The sequence below is a fragment of the Rattus rattus genome, chromosome 12 (genome assembly GCF_011064425.1).
Source record: "Rattus rattus isolate New Zealand chromosome 12, Rrattus_CSIRO_v1, whole genome shotgun sequence".
Taxonomy (NCBI): Eukaryota; Metazoa; Chordata; class Mammalia; order Rodentia; family Muridae; genus Rattus; species Rattus rattus.
The window spans coordinates 54015662-54035956 of NC_046165.1; the positions used below are offsets into that span (position 1 = coordinate 54015662).

General features: G+C 48.0%; 1 protein-coding gene across 2 annotated transcripts in view; it reads left to right on the plus strand.

The window, feature by feature from the left end:
- The window catches only part of Slc39a14 (solute carrier family 39 member 14), a 46552-nt gene that overhangs the window by 18017 nt on the left and 8240 nt on the right, over positions 1-20295 (plus strand). Inside the window, exons 2-5 of one of the 2 annotated variants that reach the window (XM_032917529.1) lie at positions 1886-1984; positions 13850-14122; positions 16118-16304; positions 16930-17099. In XM_032917529.1, the coding sequence (XP_032773420.1) occupies positions 13856-14122; positions 16118-16304; positions 16930-17099 (624 nt within the window). In that variant the 5' untranslated portion in view covers positions 1886-1984; positions 13850-13855. Of the gene's footprint in view, positions 1-1885; positions 1985-13849; positions 14123-16117; positions 16305-16929; positions 17100-19048; positions 19219-20295 lie in introns of both variants that reach the window. The other variant, XM_032917530.1, reaches the window with a different exon arrangement.

The following is a 20295-nucleotide window of genomic DNA, read 5'->3' on the forward strand; positions in this document are numbered from 1 at the left end:
GACTGGAGGGGCTTGGGGAGAAGGGGTGCTGGGGCAGATAGTCTTGGCCATTCACCAAGCAGCTCAGCCAAAGGCCCTTGGGGTATGTTTTACCACAGAGCCGAGGTGCATATTTCTTAAATTGCCTGCCTGCTGCAGCAGGAACATTGAGCGAACATGTCTTAGCCTGAATTTTGGGGTGGTCTCATTTCTAATTCTGCTTGCAGAATTCTGAGGTCCGTATAATCTAGCCTGGTTTGCTGTTAAGTCTGAGTCCGACACAAAGAATTCTTGCCCGTAAGGCCCAACTAACTGGTTCTCTGTTTTCACTTGGGTGTCTCTGAGAGTCTGCTGTTTGATCTCCTGCTCCTCAACCACCTGCCTCCCCATCCATTCTCCATGATGCAGACAAGCATGTAAATGCCAGGCCTGGTAGCTCATGCCTGTACTCCCAGCTCTTTGGTAATTGGGGCAGGAGGATTGCCAGGAGTTTTAGGTTGGCCTAGGCTACATAGTGCATTCCAAGCCAACCTGAACTATAGTTTGAGGCTGCAAATAAACAAGTCAATCAGTTAAACAAACAAGCAAGCTTGGCTAGCGTGCTCGAGACTGGGTTTGCTCTTCCCACACTGCTGAGCCATATGATTCCTTGAATCCTTCAAGGCTGGTATTCATAGCCTATACTCCTATCCCGTGTGACCTCTTGTGTATCTCAGACACTATGGATTTCAAGTCGAAGATGTTCCATCTGCAGTAGTTCCTAAGTGTGACTACAACTTCTTAGAGTGTTCACCCCCCTCCCCCCAGCTTATTTTGACATGTTCTAGGGGTCTGAGCTTCACTTTAGGTGAGCTCTCTTGGCCACCTCTGACACCAGGTTGAGTGTTCTGTTCTGTTTTCCCTTATTTGTCCGTGGTGGTGGTGGTGGTGGTGGTGGTGGTGGTGGTGGTGGTGGTGGTGGTGGTGGTGGTGGTGGTGGTGGTGGTGGTGGTGCACACATTAACTTGTCCCCTGATGTCTGTTAATGAAATTGGTAACCTACTCGTAGTGTCCTGTCTTCTGTATAATGCACTTCATTTTGCAAATAAATTATGGTTCAGCCTACCAAGGGTAGAGAAACAAAAATACACATTCCTGGGGCTGGAGAGGTGCCTCAGTGTTAACAGCACCAACTGCTCCTTCAGAGGACCTGGGTTCCACTCACAGCACCTACATACATAGTGGCTCAAAGCCTATCTGTTACTCCAGTCCCACAGCATCGGATGCCCTCTTTTGGCCTCTGCAGGCACTGTGTGCACATGGTACACACACACACACACACACACACACACACACACACACACACACACACACACACACACACACACTTGTGGTCTAGAAGTGTAGCTTACTGGTAGTCTCCCTTCCCCCACTTCCCAGCAGCGTCTCAGTACTAACTCCCCAGGGATCTTCTTTCTTCCCAGACCCTTTGATTCACTTTTCCACAGCTCAGTGTCTCTCTGTTATGTTCTCTGGTACCTTATGAGTACATGGTACCAGAGTCTCTCTGTGATCCTCATGCCAGAGTGTTACATGCATAAGGCTCTAGGTTAGCTTAGGCATTGCACAAGAAAACAAAACCAGACTGTACTCTGCCATCCTGTGCTGCTCAGATCCCCAGTGTGACGCAGACTGTGCCAGTTAGATGGGCTCATTGAATATGTAACTGTCTTGTGGGAAGAGGCTGGGCCTTCTCTTCCTCAGGATAGACCCGAGGACATCTGTCTTGCTGGAATGGTTCCCTGGCAGGGATGTCTTTATGCCACAGCTACCAGATGCCCGCGTAGCAACCCCTTACAGCATAGTTCAGCAACAGGATCTTTGGAGTAGGCCCTGGGAGCTCAGCCTGTTTTTGCTTCTCTTCCAGTGTGTCTCCAGGCTACTTAACATCCAGGGTGGAATCTCTGTTGGCTCAGTTTGACCAGGTAAACCTTGAGCTGCAAGTAGCCTTGGCCTCACCGTGCTGGTAAGTTTTTTGTGTAGGGCTTGCTTTCCCTGTTCTGTGAGGGGAGGTACCTGGTGTCATTTCCATCTCAGGGACTTACATTATTCTTGGTAACTGGCAGGAAGTGACATTTCTTGAATGAATGAACTCTTGGACTAAGGTAGATTTTGGTTGCCATTGCCTTTTATTTCTTTCTGATTTTCTGAGACAATCTCATGTAGCCCAGACTTGCTATACAGCCAAGGTTGAACATGGATTCATTTTTCTTCACTTCTGGGAGCTGATGTGTGCTTGGCAGGGACTGGGTTTTAGGTCTGGTAGGTATAAGCTAGCTTTTAGCTTATTTAACATAAGCGAAGTACCCAGTGTGATGGTGCCTACCCATAATCCTAGTCCTCAGTAGGAGGACTGTCATGAGTATAAGTCTAGCCTGGGCTACGTGTTCAGTACCAGGCCTTCAAGAGTTACAAAGCAAAATCTATTCTGGAAATAAAAGGCAAAACAAAAATGTGTTTGTACATTTGTGCTGGTGTGTGTGTGTGTGTGTGTGTGTGTGTGTGTGTGTGTGTGTGTGTGTGTGTTTAAATTCACAATAAGAATAGTTTAGAGGAAGGAACAATGTATGATCCTGATGGGTGACTTCACATGGCCTGTGGTGACATCTACAGACATAGAATGTATGTACAAGGAGTTTTTGGTCTGTAGGGGCCTTGTAGACTTTAGTAAGATGGGAAGTTAAACTTCTCATCTTTGGTCAGAAATTCTCTGCACATGGTCCCTTGTGTGAATACTGTACCAGACTTACATTGACAAAGGAGTACTAGAGGACCCTCTTTGCCTTTTAGGAACAAAAATCTAGTTAAGCAGGCTTGTTGGAAGACCAAGAAATTTAGTATCCAAAAGAGTTGGGGAGCTCAGAGTGATATGTGTGGCTCCCCAGAAGAGAATGCAATTGAGATGCCCATGAGAAAAAGCGTTTATGATGAAGTTACCAGGCCTTGCTTGTTGTTTGACTCTGAATGACAAGCTGGAAGCTTTTGCTTAAGCCATGATGTAAGTGATGGGTGTGAGTGAGCCCCACACTGCTTAGGCCACACTTGGGACACTGGTCTGGCAAACAGTCATGAACTTAGAGGGCGACAGGCCACACTTTTGCAATCTGGGAATGCTGATGGGTGCGGGATGAGAACAGGGGCAGTTCTCATCAAGCCTGGGTGGGAAGAGCTGGCTTCCTGCCTTGGACCACTTCCCGTCTTTCCCAGCCTGAAGACATTTGGAAGTTCTGGCTTTCTTGGGCCCAGATTCCTGGTGGGCTTGGAGCCCTGAAGTATGCTCCCTCCTCCCCCTTCCTGGTTCCAACCCTGGGCTTGGATGTCATTAAACTCATTCCAGGCTCAGCTTGGGGCTAATAAGCCTTCCTGGTCAGTTTATGCTGGCTGCCCCAGGCTCTTAGCACCAGTCTCTGGCCTTCTAACCTCCTTTCCACTGTGCTGACACACAGTGGGGGAGATCAGTACATATTTGTATGGTGAGCTCCAGGCCACCAGTTCTGATTCTGTTTCCTGCTTCTGGGCTGCCACTGACCTTTTTTTCTTTTTAATGGTCTTCCATTCTTCCTGTTTTAACAGCCTGAGATTTCTTAGGGTGAATGAGTGAGCCCCTGCCCCTCCTGTGCTTGTCTGGAAGTCGCCCACCCTGGCTGGCCTTTGGCATGCCATAGCTTGAGGTTTGGGTTCTGGGACAACTAGGAAAACTGTAAAGTGGTTTGGTGGGAGGGAATGAAACAATACAACCGTTGAATGCCTGGAGCGGAGAACGAGGCTGTGCTCCAGCTGTACTGTTCATTGGCTCTTGCCTTGAGTGAAGGAAGACTAAGGATAGCGTGTCTTCAGTAGGTAAGCCCTCTGGACCGTGCTCATTCAATGAATGGGTAGGGACTGAGAGTTAATCTCTTTTTGCTAGTTTTTTTTTTTTTTTTTTTTGGTTTTTGGTTTTTTTTTCCGGAGCTGGGGACCGAACCCAGGGCCTTGCGCTTCCTAGGCAAGCGCGCTCTACCATTGAGCTAAATCCCCAACCCCTCTTTTTGCTGGTTTCAAACAGGATCTCCCTTTGCTGCCTAGGCTTCCCTTGAACTTGAAATAATCCTCCTGCTTCAGCTTGTGGATTACATGTGTACACCACCTCAGTAACCACCACCCCCTTCCCTTTCTTTTATTTTTTGGTTCCGGGGGTTCAGTCCTAGAACCTACATTCTTGGCCTTTTTTGGGGGTGGGTGGGTGGGGAGGCAGGGCCTGTTTGGGGGAAGTGGAGGTCAGACAGGATCTCTTGTAGCCCAAGATAGCCTCTATATGATATGACTAAGATTGGCCTAAACTCCTGCCAATCCCATCTCTGCTTCCCAAATGCTTGGAATTACAGGCGGGTACCACTTTACCTGTATCCTGCTACAGGGTCCTTAGAAGCTGCTCAGTCTGTCTTTGAACTTACTCCTCTTGCCTCTGGCCGGTTGAGTAGCTGGGATCGATCACAGATCTGCACCTCCATAGTTCTCCTTGAAGTTCTCTGGACTCCAGAGGCAGTATTTACCTGAATACTGTGTTTTAAGGCTGCCGACTGGTCTGGTGCTGTAGCCTGTTGGTAGGTAGAACATTTGCTTAGCCTATTCGAGGCCCTCAGCTCCACAAAGGGAGGCAGAGAAAAGAGAGTACTAGCTCTCTACACAGGTCACTGTGTCACTGTTAGTTTGACCATAAAGATGGAAGATATTATAGTGAAATGTTTATAGAAGAACTCTTATGATCAGACGTGTCAGCAGTTGTTTCTGTGGGGTTCTAGGTGTTTCGTTTTGGTTCACTTTGGTTTGGTTTTAGTTTTTCTGAGACAGGGTTTCTCTTTATAGAGCTGGCTCTCCTGGAACACATTCTATAGACTAGGCTGACCTCAAACTTATAGACACTTACCCACCTCTGCCTCCTAAGTGTGCCACCACTGCCCAGTGGGTTTTGGGTTTTGTGCTATACTTAAGAAAGTTTGGGCTGAGTTGTAGCTCAGTCGACAGGAGTGCTTGCCTACTATGCCCAGGGCTCTAGGCTTGATCCCCAGAATTGCATAAATTGGTGTGGCTCTGAGAATTGCAGCACTCAGGAGGCAGAGGCAGGAACATCAGGAGTTCAAAATCCGCCTCAGCTACATATAAACTTGAGGGCAGCTTAGGCTAGATGAGACTCTGTTTCAGAGGGAGGGAGGGAGAAATCAGTGATGCTGAGTCCCTGTCTTTTCTAACCTTGCTGCATTCCACATCACAGACTGGAGTTGATTAATAGACTGAAGCAGAACAAAGAAAACCACACCGACTCCAGGCCTCAGAATATCTGTCCTTTGCTGGGCCGTGGTGGTGCATGCTTTTAGTCCCAGCACTTGGGAGGAAGAGTCTGCCAGATCTCTGTGAGCTGAACACCAGCCCGCTCTAGAGTGAGTTCCAGGACAGCCAAGGGCTAAGTAGAGAGACCCTGGATCAGAAAACAAACTGCAAATAAAATATACATTGTCAGTATTCAAAAGATTCTCTCAGGCATAATCAGACAGAAATGGACATTGAAAAATAGGTATAAATACTCCTGTGGAAAGGTTTGAAATTCCTTGGTCATAACAGAAGAAAAAGAAACTGCAGTAAGCGAAGGTAAAGTGTAAAGAAATGTGTTCTCTGAAGAGAGAATTTTCTACCCTGCAATGGTAAGCGCTTGTGAATCCTCTGTAATTATTTGTTTTAATTTTAGACTGTGCCTGTTGACCCTTGCTCTATTTCAGAAGAAGACATTTGCCTTCGCACACTGTGCTAGTCTCCCCTCCCCCACACCATGATTATGCTAATTACATTATTAGAATGCCTACTTTTTCAAAAAGGATTTCTTCTAGCCACGGTTTCTGCCTTTGTAGGTGTTCTCTCTTTAAAAGAATTTAGTTTACTATTGTTTTGTGTAGGTGGATGTGTACCATAGATCATGTGTGGAAGTCAGAGTGGGCAGAGGTTTCCTTTTACCTTGTTTCCAGGCAAGGTCTCTTAGCTCTGTACATTGGGTGCGCTGGTCCTCAACCTGCTAGATGATTCTCCTGCCTCACCCTCTGTCTTGAAGGCTGGGTTTGCAGATGGGCCCCGCTACAACCAACTTCCTTTAAAAAAAATTTATGTTTCTGAGTGGTTTGCCTATATGGATGTGTACCAGATGAGTGCTAGGTGTCTGTGGAGATGGGAGGAGACCTGAGGATGCCACAAATCCCCAGGAACTGGAGTTACAGATGGTTGTGAGCCACCATGTGGGTACTGGGAATAGAACCCCAGGTCCTCTGTAAGAGTAACAAGGGCTCTTAATTAAAGCGCTCTCTCCAAATTCAACAAACAAGGTTTTACATTTGCTCCCCAAACTCATTTCCTTCTTTGCACCACTCCCAAACTCTCTCTTTATTAGTGTGTGTGTGTGTGTGTGTGTGTGTGTGTGTGTGTGAAAGGGAGGTGTTTGTATCCATGTGAGAGAGAGAGAGAGAGAGAGAGAGAGAGAGAGAGAGAGAGAGAGAGAGAGAGAGAGAGAGAGAGGTGTGTGTGTGTTAGAGAGAGATACATTTCATTGTGAAGTGTTTTTCTTCTTTGGCAAGGGGATTTCTTTTATGCTTGGGAATTTCTACTTGTTAATGAGATCTTGGCAAGGGATAATACTATTTTTATTTATTTATTTTTAATTTCTAGGAATTGACCCTCGGACCTCACACTATTGCTAAGCAAGCACTTAACTGCCAAATTCTATCCTCACCTTTTTTTTTAATTTTTGAAATAGGATCTCACTAAATTGACCAAATCAACCTTGGACATACTTTGTAGGCTTTGAACTCAACTTTGTGACCCATAGGCTTTGCCTTGAATCCATAATCCTCCTGCCTCAGTCTCCTGAGTCGGGATTACAAACTTGGTCTTCAAGGCTTATCAAAGAATAATGTTTTTGTTTTTCCTCCAGAAAGAGTCTCCTGGTGCTCATACTGACCTCAAACTCACTATGTAACTAAGGCTAGCCTTGAACTCCTAATCTGCTTGCTTTTATAACACTTTCTGAGTGCTGGGATTAGAGGTGTGCACCACCAGGCCATCCTGTCAGAGTAGTGTGTCCATTCCTGTTTATTTTCTGATGCTGGATGTTGCTATAAAGGAGATGAGAGTAGTCTGATTAATCCCCATGTAAAGAGTGTTTTGCTCAGGCGTGGTGGTGTGCATCGCTACACCACTCTTGGAGGCTGAAGCGAGACAGGAGGACCATGGATTTCAAGTCTTCCTGAGCCACCTCCCATGACTGTGGCTTCCCCCATCTTAAAGATTCATTTTATATTTCTGTGTATTTGCCTGTGTGCATTTATATACATCATATAAATCTGTGTGTAAGAGCCTATGGAAGCCAGAAGAGGGATTGGATTTTCTGGCACTGAAGTTATAGATGATTGTGAGCCTCCATGTGGGTACTGGAAACCCTGTTTTTCCTTCCACATACAAAAGTTATCTCAAGCTTCCTTTGTCCGTATTTCTGATCGGAGTTGCTGGCAGAATTCAGTTCTCTGACAACTTTAATCTACTAGTGCCTCGGTGGTGCTACTTAGTTCCTCTCTTCCTACCCTTTTGTTGTTTATCTCCTTCTGCATGTGTGTGTCAAGCATATTTGTACACATGTCCGTGTGTGTACATGTGAGTGAATCTGCATGTGTGGGAGATATATGGAACTCAGAGGTCAGTGTTGGGCTTCTTCCTTAATGGTTCCTTTTCTTCTTTCTGTGGCGGAGTTTCCCTCTGAACCTGGAGTTCCCCCTGAACCTGGAGCTTGCCTGGATGGCCAGCAGACCCCACGAGTCCTCTTGCTTCCATCTTTCCAGTGCGGACGTTACAAGCCCTGGCCTCCATAGCTGGCTCTTCCATGGGTGCTGGAGAGTGAGCGAGCTGTCTCCCCTAGGCCCTGTTTTATGATTTGCTTATTTTTGGTTTATAGATAGTGTTTAACTATTGAGACTAGGTTAGCCCAGAACTTGTGTCTCCCACCCTTGCCTCAGCCTCCCAAGTCCTGTCATCTGGTGGGCTCTCTGTTCTGGCCATGGGCAGAACTGTTTTCCTTGAATCTTAGGATGCTAGTATACATGGCTTTGCCAGTGTTTGCCTAATGTTCTATTGTCGTTGTCGTTGTCGTTGTCGTCGTCGTCGTTGTCGTCGTCCCCCCCCAAAATAGAAAAACAGCTCTCTTCCTTCCCACCAGGTAGGCTGATTTGTTCCCCACTACCCACAGGCCTGCTAAGGATGTTCAGAGCTGTTCTCTAGGTCTGGAGAATGGGGTGTGGCAGGGACGTGGGTCTGTCCTCTGCTCTGGGACTTTTTTTGTGAATGATTCCTGTTGTGCTGACATGATTCAGTCTACTATTTTGGTAGAGTAGCTCCCGTTTCTATTGGAAGGGAATACTTAGTCTGCTGAGGCTGGCAGTTATCCTTAGGTCAGTGTGTATGCGCATGCGCAAGTGCGAGCATGTTGGAGCCCTACTGGAGAGAGTCAGCTCTCCTCCTCCTCCCCATCTCCCACAAAGAGCTTTCCCTATAACCTTCTGTTGGAAAGGACAAAGGATTGGTGGCAGTTCGTCTCTTGCTGGTCTTGGGGCCCTAGTGAGAAGTGGCCTAGCTCAGCTCATCATTTGGGTTGTCCCAGTTGGGGCTACAGAGAAAGCAGTGCTCTTTTAGTCATGATCAAGTCAGCTGGGAAGTGGGTCACTGAGCAAACACTTGGACTGTAGTGAAGTCAGAGACTGTCAGGGGAGGTCAATTGGGGCAGCCATCTTAGAACCAATTCTAGCTAGCTCTCCTGAGATGGAACTTTTGGCCCTTCAGGCATCCTGTCCTCAAAGATAAAGATTAGGTGAGGTTGGAATTCAGCTTGGTCACCTAAGAAGTGCTCCATGTGACAAGGGAGGAGAAGGGTCATAAGTACACGTTTCAGTGGCCTCAGGAACACTCTTGCCTTGGCCAAGTTCATCTTGGACCCTGTGCGAGTGTGTCTGTCTGTCTGTCTGTTGGTTTTTATGGCAGTGCTCAGAGGAATCTGTAGAGAGTAGTAGACGAGGCCTGTCCAAGTTCCTTCAAGTTCCTATTCTGTTCTCCTTGGTGATCAAGCTTCTTGAATGAACTAAATGGCAAGTTACCACCTAGCTACCTCAGAAAAAGGAAGTGCTTTGCTTCTTGGTTAGGTCTAGGAAAAAAAAAAAAAAAACAGAACTCAGTAAATAATGCAGAGAAATGCCAACAGAGCCGGCAGAACCACATTTGTAGGTGCTTCTGGACATGACTGGGGTGTGTGGGGTGGGACAGTCGGCAGGACTCCAGCTTAGCCTGAGGATGGCAGGGGCCAGCACTTTGCTCTGGGATTCTAGGATGAATGTCACATTGTCCCCTGAGGCTTAGGTCTAGTGCGCAGAGACAGACCTGAGGCTTTAGAATAACTTACTTTTGACCCTGAGCCCAGTGGTAAGAGGGGTGGGAAACTCCAGCAGCTCTTTAATGGGCAGGGCCTGTACCGAGTAGCCACACACTGGAGCCCTGTCTCTGCCCCAGTCTGACTAACACTTTAGGTTCGGCTCCCTGGGAGGACAAGAGCTCCTGTACACCACTGAGGGAGGAACTCTGGTAAGACCTGTGTGTGCTTTCTCTGCCTCTTTGTTTCCTCCAGGGAATCTGGGTTTTGTTGTTGTTTGCTTGCTTGTTTGCCAAGTACTGTCTATCTGCCTGTGTGCTCTCTCGAGTTTTCCTGCGTAGCCCTGGCCGGCCTGGAACTTACTTTATGTGGATCCAATAGCCATCACCCTGCTTCTTCGGCCTCCCAAGCCCTCAGATTACAAACGTGAGCCACCATGCCTGGCTAACCGCAGAGAGCCTTTTATCAACACCCCCACCCCCACCCCCAAGAATAACTAGTTAAGGGGGCAAATCTCTGCCAGAGCACAACTCTCCCTTCCCGATCCCAAAGGCCAGGGCCATTGAGTTCATAGCGCCGAGGCCTTGGAGCAAGGATTCCTAACCGCCCCAGCTGCCTTACTCTTTTGTGGGATGAGCTCAAGGGCTGATCCAGGTGACAGAGCTCTGCTCACTGGGTCTTCTCATTGGCAAGGACTGGTTTACACTTCAGAGCCACTGCCGCCGCCGCCGCCACCACCACCACCTGTCTTTGTAAACCCTGGCAGTCATGAGGTAGGCTGAAAGAGGTTTCCTGAAGAAGCACAGGTAGCCCTAGACTTGTGTTACGGCATGGCCAGGAGACACTTCTCTAATGTTCCAGGCTGCCCTAAAAGCCATGCGAGGGACCACAGGGCCACCAGGCCTCCATAGAACCAACCCATCATAAATGCCAACCTCTATCTGAATGTCCACCCAGGTAGAGCGGTCAAGGTAAAATCAGCCACAGTGCCCACATGCAGGGCATTTGTTTCCTTTTTCGTAGGATTTTTACATTGCTGAAGGGAAATTTGAGAAAGGTATTTGAAGTAGGAACAGTGCTTTGTTCTAGGATTCTATAGCAGGAGCACTGTAAGACTGCCCAGCCCCCACAGCACCCCTAGCTGTCCCACCTCCCAGATCTTCAGGTTATCCCTAGCCTGAATATAGGGTCCCCGCTGGTGCTGAGAGAAACCGACAGATCTCGGTGCAGAGGCCTGCAGAGTTAGTTTCGTGGTTCTCCACAGCATCCAGGGAACATGTTCTCCCTCTTCATGCTGAGCCTATGGTGGATGCCAGGGCTTAGACGTCATTCAGACCTGACTTCAGTTCATAAAAAATTCAGTTTGCCTTGAGATCTCATTTCTTGGCCTCAGATCCCAGCTTCCTTATCTATTAAGTAGGTGTACCTTTCCCAGATTCTCCTTAAGGGAAGAATGAATGGATGCCAGGGTCATAGGAAGAGCTGCCCTTGGAAAAGGCATCAGCATCTCTCTTAACTAAATCTACTTAGACCCCAGCTCTCTCATTGAGGAAAATATAGACAGCTGGAAACTGGCTGGCTGGATAGCCAACTTACCTCCCTCCCTCCTTCCCTCCCTCCGTCCCCTCTCTCCCTCCCTCTGTCCTTCCTTTTTACTCTCTCCCTCCTCCTCTCTCCCTCCCTCCCTTCCTCTCTCTCTCTCCTTCCCTCCCTCCCTCACTCTCTCCCTCCCTCCCCCCTCCCTTCCTTCATTTCTCTTTTTTGAGACAGGGTCTCATATAGCCCAGGCTGACCTTAACTCCTCATCCTGATTTCATCTCCCAAGTTCTGGGAATATGTGCATGTGCTACCATGCCAGGCAAACTACTTCCTTTGAATAGTGGGTTTTAGTGTAATTTTGTCCAAGATCCATTCCACAAAGCATAGATTAATCTGGTTCTTGGTGACAACTTTATAGTTACAAAATAACAATTTTGCAGACTGCCTTTTTTTTTTTTTTTTTTTTTTTTTTTTTTTTTTTTTTTTTTGCCCTGTCTGGTCCTTCTAGTTGTGTGGCTGAAAGTATATCCAACCGAAAACCGAAGAACAACCCTGAAAAAAACTTTTTTTTTTCCCCCGGAGCTGGGGACCGAACCCAGGGCCTTGCGTTTGCTAGGCAAGCGCTCTACCACTGAGCTAAATCCCCAACCCCACAACCCTGAAAATTATTATTTACTTACTCACTTACTTACTGACTTCAGAAGGTCTTCTGTGTAGTCCATGCTGGCCTAGAACTTGCTAAGTAGAACGGGCTGGTCTTAAAAATCAGAGAAAGCCATCTGCTTCTGCCTCCTGAGTGAAGAATGAGATTTTTTGTCCCCAGCTTTTGTGTCCCATATATGGGATCTAAAGCCAGCCTACCCTCAGGTGCGCTGTGACTGGCAGGGTGCAGGAGTTGAGTCTTAGTTGAATGTAGTCAGTTACAGGGTCTTATGACAGTATGTTAACAGCTTCCTGTTTTGTCTGGAAGTCAAACTTTGGAGAGCAATCTTGTCTTTGAATGATTACAGCCAGATTTCAGACTCTGGATCTCCGGCTGGCTAGGTTTTGTTTTTCTCTTCTTTCATTCTAGCCCTTCTTTTCTCTTCTGTTATCTCTTTCTCGTGTTGTTGTTGTTATTTATTTATTTATTTATTTTTTTGAGTACTACTTCCTGTGGCTGTCCTGGAACTCACTATATAGATCAGGTTGGTCTCAAACTCACAGAGATCCATTTACGTCTGCCTCCCAAGGGATTAAGGGCTTGTGTGTGCCACCACGCCTAGGCCAGTGTTAGAGATCACATGTGCTGCTTGTGTACATTTGAGTCCCATACTCAACTCTATGACTGAGCTGTAGTCCCGAGCCTTTTTTCAAGGGAGTGTCATTTTCCTTCCTTCCTTTCCAGCCCCTCAACACTCTCTCACTTCCTTTTTCCTTTTTCCTCACTATGTACCACAGACCAGTCTCAACTGGTAGAAGTCGAGTACCTCAATTCAAGTAGTTAGCAGCTAGGGCCTCCCCATCACTTTGGTTGCTAAATTCTGACAGCCACCCCATGAGCTGGGTACCACCTTTACAGATGAGAAGAGGGTGGTAGTTGACGCCGTGCAGCTTGCCCAGTTCCTCCCCCCAACTCTCCCCCTCAGTGGTGCAGAAGTTCAAGCCTTGTGTTTGATGCTAATGGCTATGGTGGGCTGCCCTGGATCGTCCTGTGATGTTACCCACTAGATACCTTACCCAGGATCACATTGTCTGTCAGCAGCAGGGGCAGGCAGGGGTCAGTAGGTCCTGTTTCTTGGCCATGAGGATGCTGTGCTGCTCTGGATAGGTGGAGCAGTATGTGCTGAGGCACCTGTGCTGGAGTGCCTCCTTGTGCTTGCTGATGTCACTAATGAAATTATAACTGTACTAAGAGAAGTGAGTGATTAACAGAGGAATCAAGGCCAGCTCTCGCTCTTTTCTGTTCCTTCTCGGTTCTTAACTGTGTGATACAATTCTGCTTTTATATTGGACACGTTTTTCCTTTTCTTTTTCTTTTAAGGCCTCTTATTAGGGGCTGGACAGATAGCTCAGTGGTTAAGAGCACTGACTGCTTTTGCAGAGCACCCGGGTTGGATCCCCGGTACCCACATAGTGGCTTACAAGTGTTCATAACTCCAGTTGCAGTATGATGCCCTGCTCCGGTCTCTGAGAATACCTAGGGATGTGTGTGGTACGGAGACATAGATGCAGCCAAAACACCCATATACATAAAATAATAATACATATTTATTATTATTTTTATTAGCAATATTTTTATTAGCATAATGAAATCCATTACACACAGTTTTGGTTTCATTAGGACCTTTTTATGTTTGTATCATGCATGCTGACTTTATTCACTCTCCAGTACCCTCTCGTCCCATTCCTGCTGATTCCCCCTCTCTTCCCATTGGAGGGGAAGGGGAGAGGGTGTGTGTGTGTGCATGCGTGCATGCATGTGTTAAAGTTAGTTTTGACTCAGTGAGTTTCTTTAGGATTTCTTACAACAGCATGGGCACCTGACACAGGCTTTTCAGCCCTCCTTCTCCTTTTAGGTGGAACAGGTTCCTACATATCCCAAGCTCACTGTGTGGCTAAAACTGGCCTTGAACTCCTAATCCTCCTATCTTTTTCCTAGGGGTTAGGAGGCATGTACCCAGTGACCAGCACGTCCTTTTTTTCTTGTTATCTTACCCCTTCGGAAGAAGGATTCCTCCAAAGTCAAGTAGAGCTGGTAGAGACAGGCTCAGAGTCTGATGGGAGGGTGAGCCCTTGCCCTTGGCATGAGGGCAATGAGTTGGCCTTTGCTTGAGTGTGGGTGGAGAGATAGAGCCCTTACCTTCACCTGACTTTATGTTCTAGGTATACATGGTCACCATGGAGCGGCTACACCCAGCCTTCCCTAGCTACCTCCTGTTGGTGCTGTTCGGTATATGGAGAACTGTCCCCCAGATTCATGCCTCATCTACTGGCCTGCTGCCCCTCAGTGCCACCTCTTTCCTGGAAGAGCTTATGAAACGCTACGGAGAGAATGACAGCCTTACCTTGCCACAGCTGAAGACTCTGCTCAACAGCGTGGGCGTGGGCCGGGATAATGTTTCCCTGCCCAAAGAAGCACACAGGAACCTCTCCACGGTAAGGCAATGGTCCGTCAACACTGCTGGACACACAGTGGCCCAGCATCTTGGTCAGAGGGGGCAGGTAGACCCTGGTGGCGGTCAGCACATTCTGCATCTCCAGTGAGGCTTCCCAACTACCCACATGGTGTTTTGCTATCTTACAAAGGGTTAAGAAGAGGGTCCTTGGTCCCCAGACGGTTTGCAGCTACACCTGGGTCACTGCTGGTGAACCATGGCTCTCGGGACAGCATGTCCAGTAAAGTTTACTATTCTCACACCATGCCAGATGGGCCTCATAATCCCCTCAGACGCAGGAAGAATTATTTTTCTGGGGAGTAGTTTCACAAGGGTTCCTGGGATAGGGGTCAAGACTCTAGTCTTGGGGTTTTACTAGTCCACTCTCTAGTTTTATCAGAAATGTTCTTCCATATCGTCTCAGCTACTCGAGTCTGGAGCTGTTTGTGGCAGCCCAGTAGAGGTCAGCCAGCAGAGTCCTTCCGTTCTGCTTTGCCCCTTATACTGAGTATCGTGGGAAGTGGGGAAACAGGGCTAGGGACCTCAGTGGTTAAGAGGCTGCTCTTGAGGAAGACCATATACCAATGTTGAGCTGAGGGGCTCAGCTAACGGGGGGGCGGGGGGGATGAAAATTAAGTACCTTGTTTTGTGGGGTGCACTGTAATTATGGGGTTCCCCTATGAAAGAGGGAGGTTGAGGGTCATGTGCATGAGGCATGCTGAAGCCACACACTGAAGGATGAAGAGGCTGGGGCTAAAAGGAGAAGGTGGATGGGGCACTGGGCATTGCATACACGCAGAGCTGGTTAATTGTGACAAGTGTCAGCATCACTGGGGAGGCCGAATGTGCCACACGGGCAATGGGTGAGTGACAGGCTTGCGTTCAGAGGACTAAGATATGGGCCTTAGGGCCTACAGCACTATTCTGAGTCAGCAAATCTAAAAACTTATATTGTCAGCAGTCCCAGGGGGACTAAAACACAATCAGAAGAATATGGGCTAAGGAGATGTCTCAGCGATAAGAGCCCTTGCTTTGAAACCTTGAGGACCCAAGTCTGAATCCTTAGCGCCCATGTAAAAGGCAGGGCAGCCATGCATATCTCTAATCCCAGTGCTGTGTTTTGCTGGCTGCAGGCCTAGTTCCAGGTACAATGAGAGATGTGTCAAAGGAATAAGGCAGGGAGAGTAGTAGAACAGGACACCCAGTGTCCTCTTGTGGTCTCGTGAATGTGCATACATCATACACGTACACGTGCATGCCCTTGCAGAGAGCTCTCAATTTGAATTCCCATAATATGCAAGACTTCCCGAGGTCACAGGTGCCTGTGTCTGCTCACCTACCCAGGTCCAGACTCTAGCACAGGCCTCTATAATTTACATTTTAGTAGAATAGTTCCCTGGGTTTTTATAGATGGAATCCCTTATCTCTGAAACCACACCCTGGTCACATGACTGGAATCCTGTCGTCCATTGCCACCCCACTCCCTGTAGCAGTGGACCTATGCCTTCCTGGGGCATGCTACAGATCCTGCCAACCTGAGTCATGTCCAGTACTACTTTTACTGTATTCTTTTCAAACTTGGAGATGGGGTGTGTGTGGGAGGGAGGGGTGCCAGGGAGAGGGGGCGTCTCACTGAGCTATGCAGTCTGGGTTTGAATGTGCAGCTCAGGCATTCTTTGAGGCTGCAGTCTTCCTGCCTTGGCTACCCAAGTAGCTGAGATGAAGGTCCCCCTTGGAATCTGATTGTTCCCCAAACCTCTTTCTACAACCAGATTATAGTTGTGTGCACTAAGCACTCGCCATGGCCAATCTGAGATCCAAACCAGGCTTTTCCTTACCCTCATCCCTCAGAGATGAGTCTCCAGATTCTCTGTAGTTTGGCTGTGTCTGTTTTCTCTTTGCTTCTCAGAGGGTTGAGTTCCTTGCAGAGGCAAGCCATGTAGGGCAGGGCGGGAGTTTTGGATTCTAAGAACCCTTCCGCCCCTCCTGGTTTCAGTGCTTTAGCTCTGGAGACCTCTTTGCGGCCCACAACTTCAGTGAGCGATCTCATATTGGGAAGAGTGAATTCCAGGAGTTCTGCCCCACCATTCTCCAGCAGTTGGATTCCCGGGCTTGCACCTCAGAAAACCAGGAGAATAAGGAAAATGAGCAGACAGAGGAGGGGAAGCCAAGCGCCATTGAAGGTAAGCAAGGACTGGGGTGGGGCCATGGTGGCTGTTGATGACATGCACCCAGATTGTTACATTGCATCACCAGACCCTGGGTGGGCTGACTGGTGAACACCGGGTGTATTGGAACCCGGCCAGCTTATGAATGTGTGTTTTTTTTAACTCACCCTTTGTTTTCATTAAACTGTAAGAGCGCCAATCTTTATGACCTCCTTTGACTACTTCATTTCCACCCCGACCCATGCCCCCATCGTCCACACCTCCCCACCCTCTCCCCCTGCCTCTTAGTATCTCCCCTCTAGCTAGAGGGGGCTCAGCCTTTCTAAAGTCATAGAGCCATCAGAGGCTACCAGACCTAAGTGGTGTCACCATCATAAATACACATACTATCTAACTAACTCATGGTACTCTGTCTGTCATGTCCAGTTGTCTCCAGTCTCTTCCTCCGAAGGGTAAGCCACTCAGATTGCAACCTTGACCTTGTTTTCCTGAGGCTTCCCTAGCAAGAGCTGGAGTCAGCAGACACGTCCTGAGGGGCTGCTGGATCTCTGTGTGCCTAGAACACTGTCAGCAGCATTACTCACTCAGTAATGGAGGCCCTCAGTAATGGAGGCCCTCGTCTGTTCTTGTTCCTCCACAGTGTGGGGCTTTGGGTTCCTCAGTGTCTCACTGATTAACCTGGCCTCGCTCCTGGGAGTCCTGGTCCTGCCATGCACGGAGAAAGCGTTTTTCAGCCGTGTGCTCACTTACTTCATCGCCCTGTCCATTGGAACGCTGCTCTCTAACGCGCTTTTCCAGCTCATCCCAGAGGTGCAGTAGAACAGATGCGCGTTCACTTTTCCTGGGCCGGCCCAGCCCAGCCCCCCTTGGGCTGACATTCTCCCTCTGTGTTCTAAGAACCCCAACAATTGCCACCCGAAAAATGAATTGACTCTTCGTATTGGGAGGGGGTGTACAATAACTTCTCTCATGCTTCTGTTCACTCAGGTTGACCTCTGGCCTCTTCAGGTGACATCAGATGCAAGGTTGTTAAACATTTGTACCCCCTTTTGAGGATCTCTTTTGGCTCCATTCCAGAGCCTCCAAAGCAAAGTTTCAGTTTTGTGGGCTTGATGTGCCAGACAGGACCTGACTTTTAAGAGAAATCTTGGGGGTGCTTATGTGTGGACTCCAGTTGATCCTCAATGAGGAGGGAGGCAGCGGGAGGGAGGTTACCAGGGCATCTGTAGAGAACTGGTCTCAGTGGTGTGATCCTGTTTTTAATTAAGGCAGCTGTAGCAGCTTCATGCCTAAAGTCGCAGCACTTGAAAATCTGAGGCAGGAGGATCACAGCTTAGGCAACCTAGCAAATAGGTTGTTCCCACAAAAACAAACAAACAAACAAACAAACAAACAAACCAAATGCAGTACAAGAGAAGATCATTCGTTTGTACCTTGCATTCTGATCTTTTCCTGATAGGTCTGACTTCCTGGTACACTCATCTGACTGTTTCTAAATGTTCGGTAATTTTGTTTTTAATCGTCATCATTGAGGAGCTGTACAAATAAGACCCAAGTTGAGAGTCTGCCCCACTATTCAGCTCAGGCACGTGCCACTGATGGAGAAAAAAACGTGTAGCTGCCTGGTTGACCACTCTGGTGCCAAGAAAGCTTTTATAAAAACTCACATTATTGGCCTTTTGAGCCTCCTCAACCAAGAGGCTAACTGAGGAAAGCCTCTCTCGGAGGTGCCATGCCTCACTTTCTCCCTTCTTCATCATGAGGGAAGAACTGAATTAAGGTTAGCTCCCTTAACAGTTTCAGTTACACCTGGATCTAGAAAGTTCTTCCTGAGGGAGGCCTCACCTTGGGCTATTTTTTCAGCTCCAACCATTGAATTTACTAAATTTTTTTAAGGATTTGAAATGAAATGGTTTTTTGCCTATTTGACTGGGACTACTGCCATTGTCTGTGTCCTGCCCTTTGGGTCACACAAGGGTTGTCATCTCTGTACTGTCCCCTCCAGAGGGCTGTACTTAAAACCCAGAGTGTGTCACTTTGGAAAATGAATTTGAAATTAATTTTTATAATGAGTTGGTCTTGGAACTCTGCTTTCTACATCCGGTCCCTCAAAGCAAACAGGAACAAACATAGCTGCTCAGAAACCAAATCTGAAAAGCAGCGAGTCTTGCCTGTTCTGTGTTTTTCCTCCCTCTACACAACTTTGTGGTTGTATCTTGCACAAACCAAATGGTCCTTGGGTGGTGTTACATTCGCCACTGTGGTGTGGTTTAAATATGCACAAGTAGAGCTGGTAACACCAAACCTTTCCTTCCCACTTGCTCTGATGTCCTGTTAAAAGACCTTGAGTCCAAAGTCTGTGCCCAGCCTGAGCATGCACAGCATATGGGTATGCACTGAGGCAGTAGCCTGCCCCCTTTGCCAGTCACACCAGCTGGCAAGTCTGACCCAGACCTCTTCAGTAGCAGGGGCAGTAGTCACAGGGTTCTGAGACCACCTCAAATGCCTCCTCATACCTCCTGCACTGATTGAAGGAAATTGCATCAGACCTGAATCACTAACAAATTTCCTATTTCTCTCTCTCTCCCCCTCCCTCCCTCCCTCCTCCCTCCCTCCCTCCCTCCCTCCCTCCCTCCCTCCCTCCCTCCCTCCCTGTCTCTGGTTTTTGCTTTTGGGTTCCTTCATTAATACCCACAATTGTCTCCACCTCCTTTCCCTCATGGTGGTTTCCTTGCTCCCTGTCCTGGGTGGGCTGGCAGTATGGGGGTACGGTCTCCTCTGCGTTACCGTCATCTCCCTCTGCTCCCTCATGGGGGCCAGCGTGGTGCCCTTCATGAAGAAGACATTTTACAAGAGACTGCTGCTCTACTTCATAGCCTTGGCGATTGGAACCCTCTACTCCAATGCCCTCTTCCAGCTCATCCCAGAGGTATGACAAAGCAGCAACCCTCACACCAGAGCAGCCCTGTCAGCTCAGAGACAATAGGCACAGCAGGAGGAGCCTGTTTACAGGGAAGGCACAGGGACTGGCCCCAAGGTCCTTTGTTTGGAAAGGAAAGCTTGGACGAAGGCAGGAGCAAGGCGAGGTTCAAGGGCTAGGTTGAAATCCCACCCTTAGCAAACTGCACATCTAGACCAACTGCCCACCTCTCTGTTCTTTGTATAGGATGGTAAGCTATAGGATGACTTTCACAGGCATCTGAGGGCCTCCAAACGGCTGGGATTGTTGAGTGAAATGGCAGCATAACTGGCACTGAAGAGATGGCTCAGCTGTAAAGTTGCTCTGGTTCCATTCTCAGCACCCACATGGAGCTCACAAAGTCTAACTCCAGTTCCAGATGGTCTGATGACCTCTGGCCTCTGCAGGCACCAGGCACACATGTGGTACACATATGTGCATGTAGGCAAAACACAAACACATATGTGGAAAACAAGCAAGCTAGCTAGTGTATGTAGCTCTGACTCTCAACGTGGGGCTTTAATTTAGAGAAACAAAACACAGTGAAATCCACAGTTCTCAGTAAAAACCCCGCTCTTTGGTTGGGAGCTTAAGGGCAGAGGAAATCCAAAGGAAACAGTACATTTGTGGCACCTTCTCGTGGGTGATCTTCCACAGAAGAGAAGGGAGACAGTGTTTTGAAGCCTGAGTAGTCAGCTTTGGGAAAGGCCCATGTGATTTAGTGAGGTACCTTCCCTAGACATGCTAATTATAATAAGCTCAGTGCATTTCCCTGCGGGTGGTCTGACAGGCCCAAGCAAAGGCAAGAGCTGATTTCACATGCTTCTGAGAGCACTGTTTTCTACAGTATTGTTTTGTGTTCTTGGTGGAGCACTTGTGATGTCTGTCAAATGAATGAATCATGGTTTGCCTGCCCCCCCAGAGTCTGACCTACATGAGAGGCCATTGCTTTAACTAAACTCAGGTCTAATGAGTCCTGTGCTCTTGAATCACACCTCACCTACTGGCTCCTTTCCTTCCTTCACTTTTTCCCAGGGCGCATCTTTT